The sequence below is a fragment of the Hyalella azteca genome, unplaced genomic scaffold, assembly GCF_000764305.2.
Source record: "Hyalella azteca isolate HAZT.00-mixed unplaced genomic scaffold, Hazt_2.0.2 contig3170, whole genome shotgun sequence".
Lineage (NCBI taxonomy): Eukaryota > Metazoa > Arthropoda > Malacostraca > Amphipoda > Hyalellidae > Hyalella > Hyalella azteca.
In genome coordinates, this window is record NW_025933422.1 from 229,664 (window position 1) to 241,900 (window position 12,237).

The 12,237-nt window shown below is 45.6% G+C and overlaps 1 protein-coding gene across 1 annotated transcript in view; it reads right to left on the minus strand.

Annotated features, from left to right (window-relative positions):
- The window catches only part of LOC108683339 (Ca(2+)/calmodulin-responsive adenylate cyclase), a 41,086-nt gene that overhangs the window by 6,566 nt on the left and 22,283 nt on the right, over positions 1–12,237 (minus strand). Inside the window, exons 15-26 of the mRNA XM_047879487.1 lie at positions 11,721–11,771; positions 10,022–10,210; positions 9,201–9,376; positions 8,848–8,950; positions 8,269–8,588; positions 7,745–7,865; positions 7,358–7,372; positions 6,724–6,870; positions 6,056–6,275; positions 4,802–4,926; positions 4,040–4,370; positions 419–2,645 (exon numbers count right to left, since the gene is read on the minus strand). Coding sequence (XP_047735443.1) covers positions 419–2,645; positions 4,040–4,370; positions 4,802–4,926; positions 6,056–6,275; positions 6,724–6,870; positions 7,358–7,372; positions 7,745–7,865; positions 8,269–8,588; positions 8,848–8,950; positions 9,201–9,376; positions 10,022–10,210; positions 11,721–11,771 — 4,025 coding nt within the window. The remainder of the gene's footprint in view (positions 1–418; positions 2,646–4,039; positions 4,371–4,801; positions 4,927–6,055; positions 6,276–6,723; positions 6,871–7,357; positions 7,373–7,744; positions 7,866–8,268; positions 8,589–8,847; positions 8,951–9,200; positions 9,377–10,021; positions 10,211–11,720; positions 11,772–12,237) is intronic.

The window sequence follows — 12,237 nt, forward strand, 5'->3', positions numbered from 1 at the left end:
CGTGTTAATTTATGAGATGCCACAAAAATGCGATTTAATTAAGCCGTATTGCAAACGCGAAGACGAAGCCAGTTTAGTTACGGTCACAGAACACAAACTGAATTCATACCGATATTCGTGCGGTTAGTAATACTGCGCAAAGTTACGGTAACAATCGTTATATTACAAAGACAATGAATTAAGTCATCTGCTGAAAATTATTGTTTTAATCTAAGCGATGAGTTAGGAAGAACACTAGCGACTGAGTTAGTCAACTTGGCAAATTGCAAGCGTCAGTAGCTTAAGAGAAATTTGACATCATTAGTCACATTCAAGATGAAGAAATAGTTTATAAAATGTCCAGAGGTGGAGTTTCGATCGCAAGATCCCGAGCGAGTTTTAGTCGAACTGAGAGCAGGCAGAATGAGGGAGCTTTTACCTCATAAGGCTGCCCTCCTTGCCAGTCTCGTAACTCGAGAGGCGCGTCGATGCTGTCGGGTCATAAACGCAACTGAACTGCGGCGAGCCTCGGGCGCTAAGTTTTTCTAAGGATGACAAAAGGGCGTTCTCCTGCAACTTAGCCAACCTCTGTAAGGCTGAGTAGCCCTCTAAGGTGCTACCAGAACCCTGCGATTTGTCGCTTGAAAAGCAATCAAGATAAGAGGATAAATGATCTCCTTGGCTTGATCCTGTAGGACTGATCAAATGTGGGCAATGCACGTGAGGTGAGCGGCCATACCTGTCAGAGCTGGCCGCGGCAGAGGAGCCATTTTCGTCAATGCTGACGAAGGTAGGGCTCATTCCAACACGTTTCTGACAGCCTAAATCACCACTCGCACTGCGAGCGTGAGTTCGTTTAGGTTCAGTTTGACTGTCACAATCCGAAGACCGCTGCGTCTCAGATGACCTCCGGTCGCTCTCCCGGCTGCCACCGTCAGTCCTGTCGTGGTCTCTCATGCTAGATGCTTTTCTACTGCTGAACTGTTCCGCGAAACTTGGAGGTTTACGAGCGCAATCCCGAGGCAGTGAACGCCTTTTTGACACCGCCTCGACATTCTCCGAAGTGTTGGCGTGGCTTCGCCGAGCACTGCGATCAAGACTCATCAATCTACTGGCACTGCCTGACATATTACCGCGATAAGGAGAAGTTCTGTCACTTTCACTGAAACTAGAATGCAAACTTTGCTTTAATTTATCACTGGCAGGCGACGCACTGCTACGAGCTGTACTAGATTCTGCCTTAGAAGACGCAGGAGCCGTTTTTGTTCTCTTGACTTTATCACTGGAAAACTCAGCTCGTAATTTGGGTATAAACACATCGTCACGTCGCAATCTATCGCCATCGGTCAACGGAGGCCCAATGTCGCTTTCTCTCCACACATTGGCAACGTTAGATTGAGACTGATTACAAGAATCTAAAGTTAAACTATTCAACCGAAGGCTACTCTCATCACTAGAAGCTTTCACACTTGACAGATAATCAGAATATAGATGGGGAGATACTTCCCTAAAACGAGCGGTCGCTCCGTCTTCAGGAGGGTTCATGTCTTCAAACATGTACTTGAACCTCACATCGTTGAGAGAGGGCGCACGTTCCGGTGACGGAGAGTCGGCATCTGTTCGAGAGAAATCAGTGCGGGAGAAGCTCTCGTCAGAAGAGCTGATACTGGGCGACCTGTTGACGGAGCTGATCTCGTCAGCGGAGGAGTGTATGCGCGCGGCGTGGAGCTCCCGGTTGGAGGAGCCGGGCAGACTGTCGTCACTGTAATGGCGGGTGAGATTGCGTAGCTTGCTGCGTACCCCAGCCTCCTCCACCTGATAATGCTTAGGCAAGCCGGGCAGCACAAGACCTGCACCACCACCGGCGTCTGTAGCAGTACCAGCAGCCAGCGCCGCGGCCGCCGCTGCTCGACAGTTTGGCTTGTGACGCGTCGGCCCCGCCTCAGGTGGCGGCCGAGTTCGGATCTGTCCTCCTGAACGAGACTTCCAGTTTGCTCCCTGGCGATCAACGTCCCGCTGATCCCACTCAGGAAAGTGAGAACTTACAGGCCATTTTTTCTGAGGCTGAGCGTGATGGTGGTGGTGATGATGGTTGTGAGGCTGAGCAGATTTATCGTGATGATGATAAGCATGATGATGATGGTGGTGATTATTGTACTTCTGTTGTGACCTAGGCATGTGCATTTGTTGCTTTCTATCAGATTGAGGTCCCAGGAGTTCTTGTTGCAGCTGATGAGGTTTGTGAGCAGCTTTCAGCACCAGAGACTCTTGGTTGTTGCTCTTCGAAGCGTTCCCATTGCGTTGGTTAACGTAGCGCGCAGGCTGCTTCTGTTGCTGCTGTGCCGCAACAGAAGACCTGGGCAGCACGTGCGCCGCAAGAGCGGCAGAAGCACCCGGCGTCACCAGAAGAGGTTCACGTTCGCAGGAATGTTGTCCTGCGCTTACATAGTCTGCTGCAACCAAGTCTTTGCCCTTGGATGAAGGAGCGCACTGGCTGAGGCTCATGTTGACTACCGCGACCTGGTCACAGTAGGAGTCCCTGGAGACGCTGTCGTTGCGGACCACTTGCTTGAGCGGCACTCCGTTCTTGGGAGGACGTCCATGAGGTGGCACTTCAGGAGGGGGGTGATGACGCGCAGTATTGTCCTCGTACGGCAACGAGGAGCCTGTCAGATGAAGTGGGTTAGAGTTTCATCTTAAATGGAAGTTAATTGCAAACAGGGTATTTTTACACCTATTCATAATCAATATTTACATGCCATACATTAAATTTACAGCAGGTAGCTGCACTAGAGCAGCTCAAACGACTCAAACTAGCTGCACTAGAGCAGCTATTAAAGAATGGTAAGTAAAAAATATAAAAAAATATAACAATAATTTCCTATATTGACAGTATTACCTCCAATGTTATTCAAATACGGAAGGGTCGAAATTTCATGCAGTTGTTACATCCAGGGTTCGTACAAGTATTCAGAAAAAAATTCCAGGACTTTTCCATGACTCTCCATGACCATCAATATAATTCTCCAAGACTCGTATACGACAGGTTTAGCATGACTGAAAGACTGACCGTGCATATTCTATCATCTCCAACAGTTGATAAATAGCAAACGTGTAAATCCATAGCTCTTAATGGCTCTTCAAAGCTGCTTCCCCCATATTTGACACATCGAAGTCTTTCTAGCACAATGTACCTACATATCGCCATACCTTCATGCTTTGATGGCGAGCAAGCCAGTCACGATAAGCTTGGCTAAACCACAAGTCATGAAATTTACACTTTCCAGGCATTGTGATGTATAAATTGCACGTTGAAGATGGAGCTTTGCCACTGCCGATCAAAAAGTTGTTGAATGCAACTGAGCACGTGATTGGAGAACCAATCAGAACGCATTAAACAAGAGACTGCGCAAACAGTATACACACGACGCACAGAAAAACCCTTCCTTTTTTTCTTTTTTCATTTGCAAATTCCATGACTTTCCATAACCTGAAATGAAATCCAATGACTTTCCAGCCCTGGAAAATAAAAATCAATTTCCATGACTTTCTAGGTTTTCCATGACCGGTACGAACCCTGTACATCCGATCTAGTCGCAAGTTTCCTTCTCTTTTTACTTGAGTTCAGGTTCACTAAACCTTACTTCCAACAATGCTTGGGTAAGAGTTGTAGGATAGCAATGTTTCTGTATTCCTAATGGCCAGCTACGAAGAAGTAGCTTTTAATGAGCTATGCTTTAGTATCCTTGGTTCTTGTTCATTGTTCGTTACTATGATTTAAATAATGCCAAAACGGGGTGCGGCCGTGTTCTTCCCACCCTTCATGCGTAAAACAGCATACGTTACAGGAGTCGATGTATTTCTCAACTGCAACTAAAGAACCAAAATTTTCAACATGAGAATAGCCGCAACACTCGTCGCCATGAGCGCTACCTGCAAAAAATTTTTCGCTAGGGTTTGAATCCATGAAAAAACAGCAATTTAATTATCTGCTTGTCAATACCTAACAACTCCATGACCCTGCAGCCCGTGTTCAGAGCTCCAATATGTTACAGCTCACCATACTGATACTGCTGAGTTATTTGCTGTTGCTGATGCATTTGTTGCTGTTGATGCATTTGTTGCTGCTGGTGTATTTGTTGCTGCTGGTGCACATGCTGCTTGTGAATTTGTTGCTGCTGATGCATCTGTTGCTGCTGATGCATCTGTTGCTGCTGGTGCCAGGGGGTGTTGCTGCGCTGGGGGAGGTCCTGCACCCTCAATGTGGGAGGCTGGGCGCGGCCAAGCAAGAAATAAGTCGTCATGTCGCCTTTGCCTTTGACTTTAACGGTGCCGCGACACTGGAAGTCGTAGGGATATTTGTGCAGCACGTTGTACACCTCCTCGGTCACCTGCAGTCACAACAGCCATCGTAAGTACATAACAAGGTATGCACTCTTAGGATGTCTGCTTCTCTATTAAAAATTCGTTTAATACTGCACAACTGAGCAGTCAATAAAACCAAGCTAGCAACCGCAGAACATGAGCTTGCATTATTGATTATTGTTCCTATAACAAATTATCTTATACGTAACTTATTAAAAACTTTTTACCAAATCGTCCCATGAAGGAGTTTGATCAAATCAAGGAGCAAGAAGACAACATATCGTTGTTTCCTTATGCCAGGACAAACGATGGACGAAAATATAAAACTGACGCGTTTCGTAGACAAAAATTAATAAATTGATCAAGACTTAACAGCAGGTACAACGAAGGAGTGCTACATAGAACCAATAACTAAGCGGGCAACTAGAGGGCAGCACAACACAGCAGCTGTGGAGACCTGCGTGTGGTCCGGCAGACCGGTGGAGTCCATGCGACTGGCGACGTTGACGGTGTTGCCCCAGATGTCGTACTGGGGCTTACGGGCCCCGATCACCCCGGCCACTACCGGGCCCATGTTCATGCCTGCACATGACATATGAATGATGTTCACTACTTTAGAAATGCATATCTGATATTCAAGAACTCAACGAAGGAACAATAGCTGAGCGATAGTATCGATGGCTGTATATAACAGCTTGACGCTTCCAACCGGGGTAAACGATTTAGATCATTCCCGCTTATTTATGTATTAAAGTGCCAACTATTAAAATTTTATTTATTCCGTTTAAAAACAATAATTATTCATGGTATCAATTTTAAAAATAACTTAATTTCTTCAATCAAACTTATTGCGACTTGCGGAGATGTAAAGTAGCATAAGCAGCAAATGTTAGGTTTTACCTTACCTAAAATCAGTTTAGGTAAGGTAAGGTAGGGCAAGGCTAGGTAAGTAGGAAGGCTGCCTGTCAGTCGTGTCCCGTCAGCCTGACACGGCGCTCCAGCGAGCTCTCTTCGCTAGCCAGCATCTCTACTTATCTTCAGTGAACATTTCTGTGGCTGTAAGTTTAAGGAAGCGCTTTTTGTTTACCATGTAACTAATGCCAGGCTAGTTTTTGTATTTTTGAAAACGTGTTTCCTTCACTCAAACAGATTTGAAAAAATAAAAACTAAGCTTTATCCGGCTGAATCAAAAGTTAATTTAACAGGTAAAACATTTGCAATAGAGTCTCTGTTAATCGTTAAATGATAAGAAGCATATTTCAAATGTCTTTAAAGCATATTTCAATTGAGAAAGTTGCCGGTGTTTTGCACTCAACACTACAAGCCATTTGACAAAACCAACAAGCGGTGGTGCACGGCGGAGATAAACTTATATTCTGATACAGTAACACAACGGCATGATATCGCTCAGCTACTACCGGTATCTTATGTAGTTCACTACAGCGAGATGTTCAACATGCAACGGACGGCAGCACTGCAGCGCACCTCACACACGCACCATTACTACGGCCTTCTGCTGTGCGACTGTCTTCACTAAGCCCTCATAAATACAATGCACTTGCAAAAGCATTAACACCAAATACCATTCACTGTCCGGCCCTCGTCTGCATGAAGCCACATACAATTATTATTATTATTAAATTAATACAGTGCACCAAAGCAAAGATCATGTACACGAGACCCTTGGTGGCCACGCCACTTAGCCACGCACCAACTCTAAGGGTGAAGTTGTTGTAGGAGTTCTCGTTGATGTTGGCAAGGCTGTCTCGTAAGGCGAGCACAAACTCAGCGAGGACGCACATGTAGTAGCCCACAGAGTCGCTGTGGTCCTCCTGGATCCTGTGGTCAGGCATCAGCCCTACGGCCGCCATGAACGTCGACCCCACCGTCTTGATCTTGTCTACTGCCTTGAATCTCTCGTCGTCCAGCAGCTGCCAACAAACGTAATGTTCTTCAGTTCAACAAAAATTGAGTCAATCTAACTCGCTCCGCAATACCTATTATACATATAATCAATTATATATACGAGAATCAAACTCTATTGTAGAATCCCTTAGAATGCTCAGTCACTGGATAACATATGAATATAATGTAAACTTTACGTAACAAATGGTGGTTAAAGTTATAAATGAGTGAGTGAGTTTGAACTCATTAGGTTCAAGTGATAAATCATACTAGCCATAAATTAACATTCAAGAAAAATGAACTTATACCCGCTACATTCCAACTAAGCGATTAATAGATAACTCAAATCAAAGGCATATTATTGTACGAAACTTGAATCAATTCAATCAAAATTGGCGCTTAAGGTAATAATTAGCAACGAGTAGAGGCAACCCATCAGATCCGGAGCAGTGATGAGAATATCTAGGAATTGACCTGGTCGAAGTCAGCGATGATCTCATTGAGGAGCCTGAGACACTCAGTGCCCTGGTTGTTGACGTCCAACTCAACGTAGAACTCGCGGAAGTTTGGGATGGTCGCGAAGATGACGCCCACGCAGCTGTAGCTCTGGTGGTACAGGTCCTGTGGCAACAACAGGTGAGATCGTCGTGTCAACAGTTGAGCTCAACAAGAAAATCAGATACTGACGTTTCTCGAAGGCAATGAGGACGACAAATCATGAATTATTAAAAAATTTTAAATGCTCTATATGAACTAAAAATAGGAATTTCTAATATCCTAAATTTTTTTGTCGGTTGAAATATTTTATGGGAATTGAGTGTCATATTATTGATATTTTCAGCTGTTCGCAAAACCTCGACGTACCGTACCATTAAGATTACGAATAGAGTTGAGATAATGCAGCAATGCTCTCATAGAGCCTCAGTCTAATTAACATGTCGCACCCTCATCGCTACAAAGCGATAAATTGCATGTGTAATTTAGCGTGCATACTTACGCGGCACTGACCGTGTTGTTGCGGAACTGACCGTGTTGTTGCGGAACTGACCGTGTTGTTGCGGAACTGACCGTGTTGATGCGGAACAGACCGTGTTGGTGTGGAAGTGACCGTGTTGGTGCGGAACTGATCGTATTGATGCGGAACTGACCGTGTTGATGCGGAAAAGACCGTGTTGGTGCGGAAGTGACCGTGTTGGTGCGGAACTGACCGTGTTGATGCGGAACTGACCGTGTTGATGTGGAACAGACCGTGTTGGTGTGGAAGTGACTGTGTTGGTGCGGAACTGACCGTGTTGATGCGGAACAGACCGTGTTGGTGTGGAAGTGACCGTGTTGGTGCGGAACTAGTCCTGTACGTGTTGCATGAACGTGATGCGTGTGCGAGACAGAGTCCTGAACGTGTCTCAAAGTCCTGATTGAAAATCCCGACAAATTCCTATGTTCACTACTGGTATCAATACTCTGAGCAGCTAATAATATATGGGAGGCAACACACCTGTTTCTGCCAGAGGAAGTCAAGTCGGGCGGTCCACTCGACCTGACGCGCGTGTAGCAGCACCGCCACCATGAACAGCACCACCTGCACCACCGCCATCACCTCCAGCGGCACCACCGCACTGCCGATATAGGTTACTGTTACACCGGCTGCATCACTTTATTACATCTGCAAGCGGCAATTTAATAGGAATACTCATGCAACATGAGATCTGTTCATAGAGGCCCTCAAACCTGCCACACGCACAGTATGAGAGACATGTTTATCGGTGTAAAGAGAAGCTTATCTCATCATGCAATCGCCTGAAATTTGAATGCAGTAACATAACCCATATATTCCTATTAGTATTGACCCGACCCTGGCGTCGTAGCAGGTGAAGAGCGGCCAGCACTCACCCGACCCTGGCGTCGTAGCAGGTGAAGAGCAGCCAGCACTCACCCGACCCTGGCGTCGTAGCAGGTGAAGAGCGGCGAGCACTCACCCGACCCTGGCGTCGTAGCAGGTGAAGAGCAGCCAGCACTCACCCGACCCTGGCGTCGTAGCAGGTGAAGAGCGGCACGTGTGTCGCGAAGACCAGCAAGGAGTACACGACGGCCATGCAGAGCAGCAGCAGGAGCTTCACCAGCACCGGCAGGCGCAGGAACAGCGCCACCGTCAGGAAGCTAAGGATGCACGACAAGGGGATGTACTCCGGCAGGGGGCACCACAAGTTGCGCAGGGAGCCACCGGTCCCCCCCAGCAGCGGGCCGGCCACCACTCGGCCACTCCCGTCTGAAGACCCGTGGCCCGACGTCGCCAACTCGCTTATGTTGTGGCAGGGCCCCGTCGGCAGCTCGCAGCTGAACTGAAGTGATTAGTTATTTTAGTAGTAGAAGTAGGTTCTATTCCTGCTGAACTGAAGCGTTTTATCACGTTAACTGAACAAGTAGGATTAACCCCTGCTGAACTGACGTACTCCCAGCTATGGTCGCAGATCCTATGGGGCAATACGTCTGGTCCACGGGACAATGCAGAGTGAGGCCTATGAGGCATCACTCAAGTCAGATTAATGTCAAATTAACCAAAGACAGTCTTATTACTTCTCTTGAACTGCAATAACTTACAGCGTTGACTTGCGCCATGACGTAGATGACGGCGACGGCGGCGATGGTGAGCGCCAGACGCAGGCCGAAGCTGCGCGAGGGATCCGAGGTGCTGACACGCAGTCTGGGGGCGGAGGTGTGGTGTGATGTGGTGTGATGATGTGGGATGACATGTCATGAAGTTGTCTATGCACGAGGGGGGAGGTTGTCACGGTATGATTCATTGCACAGCTCAATAAGCGGCAATAAATCCAGTGATTTACGAACGACAATAAACTACACGCGGAAGAGATTCATCTTCAAATCAAACTTGCATGCAGGTATGGTTGATTATGCCTAGTAAATGCTGTATGGAATAATTTGCTTAGCAAGACCTGGAAGCGAGGAGGACGATGAGGGTGACGGCGATGGTGACGAAGGCGGCGAGGAAGAGGAAGAGCAGCAGCAGCGTGCGTGGCAGCAGCAGCGCCTGCAGGGCCGCCGTCAGCAGCAGCAGCAGCAGCGAGCACAGCAGCGATGACCCGAACCCTGAGTCTGGCTCGTCGTGGTACTGAGTGGTGGTGTAGTTAAGCTAGTTGTGGTTAGTCTTTAAATGTGCATGTTTGATTATGCAGGCAAAATTACTTATTAATAACTTTCTTGTTTGCTTTTTTCAATGAGTCGAATAATACTTAATTGGCAGATATAAACGTAGGTTACCATGAGACATTTTAATTGACTACGACGTTTCATATATAAATTATTCGTTACAAAGTGAATTATGAAATGAAATTAAAAATTTGAAATAAGAAAAGTACAAACAAAGGGTGTTGTGGATACAATAAATTTGCATTTATACTCACGCTATAGGCGACTTTGATTGGAGCAAGGGTTGCAATCAATTATGACTCCAAGTAAATCAGTTAACGAAAGAAAACGGCTCAGTCAATTGTATGACAAACTGATACAGTATCAGGATCTCCGGGCGACATTTTTAATGGATCAATGCAAGAGGTTTTCAACTTAATAATTCGGAGTACTAAAGTGGCGCCAAAACGTATTCACTCTCACCATCTCTGACCCTTGAATTCGACTTGAATAATTTCCGCTGTGGCATTATGGCAACATTGATAATTTACGTTGCAGTTCACGGGTAAAATTAATGCCTTGACATGTCTTAAATTAAAGAGTATCTACTAGAAGAGCAGTAGCGCACCTGTCTCTCCTTGTTGGTGTCCCTGAAGCAGAGGGTGACGAGGGAGACGTGCGTGGCCTGCTCCCTGTTGACGCTGCGCGCCTCTATGGCCTGCGCCAGGTACTTGTTGACGCGGCTGCTGGGGGTGTGAGGGAGGGAAGAGTGCCGCTTCTTGAACGGACGCTTCAACTTGTCTGACAACAGCGATGACTGCGTGGGGAATAGCTTCATGTTAAGCAAGTGACAAGCAACAGCATCTTGCATCAGCTGGCCCAAAGGAGGGCAAATAGACGGAACACGTCCAACGTTACATCCGACGACGACTCGGAGGACACGGTCACGCATCAGCGTGACCGTGGACTACGACGTCCTAAAACTCATCATAAGGTCATAAGGTCACCCGCAACACAAGTGCAGGCACCCGCAACACAAGTGCAGGCACCCGCAACACAAGTGCAGGCACCCGCAACACAATTGCAGGTATTGTTGACACAGGACCAACTACATATGCCAGCGCTCCTAACTTTCTTAAGATATAGTAGAGCGTTCTTAACTCAACCCCAGACATTATATACAAATTCAGACATCCTAACAAAACGTCAGACATTCTGAACACAAACCGCACATCCTATAAAGTGAACTCAGAAAGAGAGATTAGAAATCATCCTGTGTCGGTGCACTACTGGCATGGTCTGCCTCAAGTGAGGGGACACGGTGCACTATAGCCATGGTCTGCCTCAAGTGGTGCACCGAGGTGACGATAATTTTTTTATAATAAAATATGGAAGAATAATGACGCTCCAACGTCCCGAAAACAGCAAATTTGGTAAATAAATTGAGAATGGAATATATAATCTGTCTGCCCAAAGAAGACTGCAACAACATTCGCCGTCACCAGCAAACAAAGCCACACGATGATGCTCGATATGAGTGGGGGTAAGAACTCAGTATCGCGGTTTTGGTGGAAAGTATAACTACATATAATTGTGTTCACCGAATATAAAAAATTATCATGTAATTAGCACAACAAACTTTCATCTCCAAAGCATTCAAACCAACTGAGATAAATATACACACAAAAACAATGTCGGCTATGAAATAAAGGTAAATATGTACAGAAGAATATGTGCTAATAAAGGACAATGGTAACAACGTCCATAGATAAAGTAAGAAGAGTGGCGTTCTGGAGGAAGAGGGTACGGATAACACGCCGGGTTCTCAATACACCAGGAGGAATGCACACCTACAATGTACACACAATGTACAGGAATATACACCTACTTACTTACATACAGTTGACAAGACATGAAAATGTAAGAGTTGATGATCAACTACTAGCTGAGAAATTACGAAAACTTCGACGGAGCAAGGAATAGAATAGCTAAATTGTATGGTGGAAGACGAAATATAAATTATGCATAGGTTATATGACAAGAAGTGAGTATATATTAGGTAGAGAACCGTTAACAACAAGTATATACACAAATATGATGGCTCTGAAGTGTAGATGAAGAGTGCAGATTAAGCAAATACAAAAGTAACAGACGGCAGCAGCACCGCGGTGCAGTCAATGTGTGAAGAAAGATTTGCGGGAGAAAATGCACATTACACTACACCCAAAGACTGCTTACAAATTTACATGAGAGGACGGATGTTTAGACGGGTGATAATAGCTGGCAAAACAACACCAATTAAAGACTGGCAAGGGTAAAGCACTCACGTGCTGCCATGGCCGCTCTAGCTCGTAGTAAGGGTGGAAAAATATGTTCCTCTGATGGCAAGGAACAACCAACACGTCAAAAATCACAAGTCAACTCAATGTTAGCGGGCGAGAGTTATAGGTTTATTTAATCTTTAATGTTGGAAAATAGTAGGGAGAGCTCTCACTATTAAATATGGTGCATTTGGAGCACTTCATTTATTTAACTTACGCACTAATTGCGTTAGTTAGCAATGTCTATTGGGGAAGTTAGAAATACCACATATGATAACAACACGCACGATAACAAGGCTTAACCTTTAATGGTGTTGTAGTGGAATTCAATGCATCAAGTTTCATAAAAGTAACTTCGTTTGATAATAATTGATGGGCGAAATACTCACGAAGACACATACAATAGCAAGAATTTTCCAAAGTTCACGAAATTAGTGACTAACTTGACCAGTCCAGATTAACACCAATCACAATTAGCAAAGACACGCAAGAACAATAAAGTTATAGTCAACATTGAGATGTT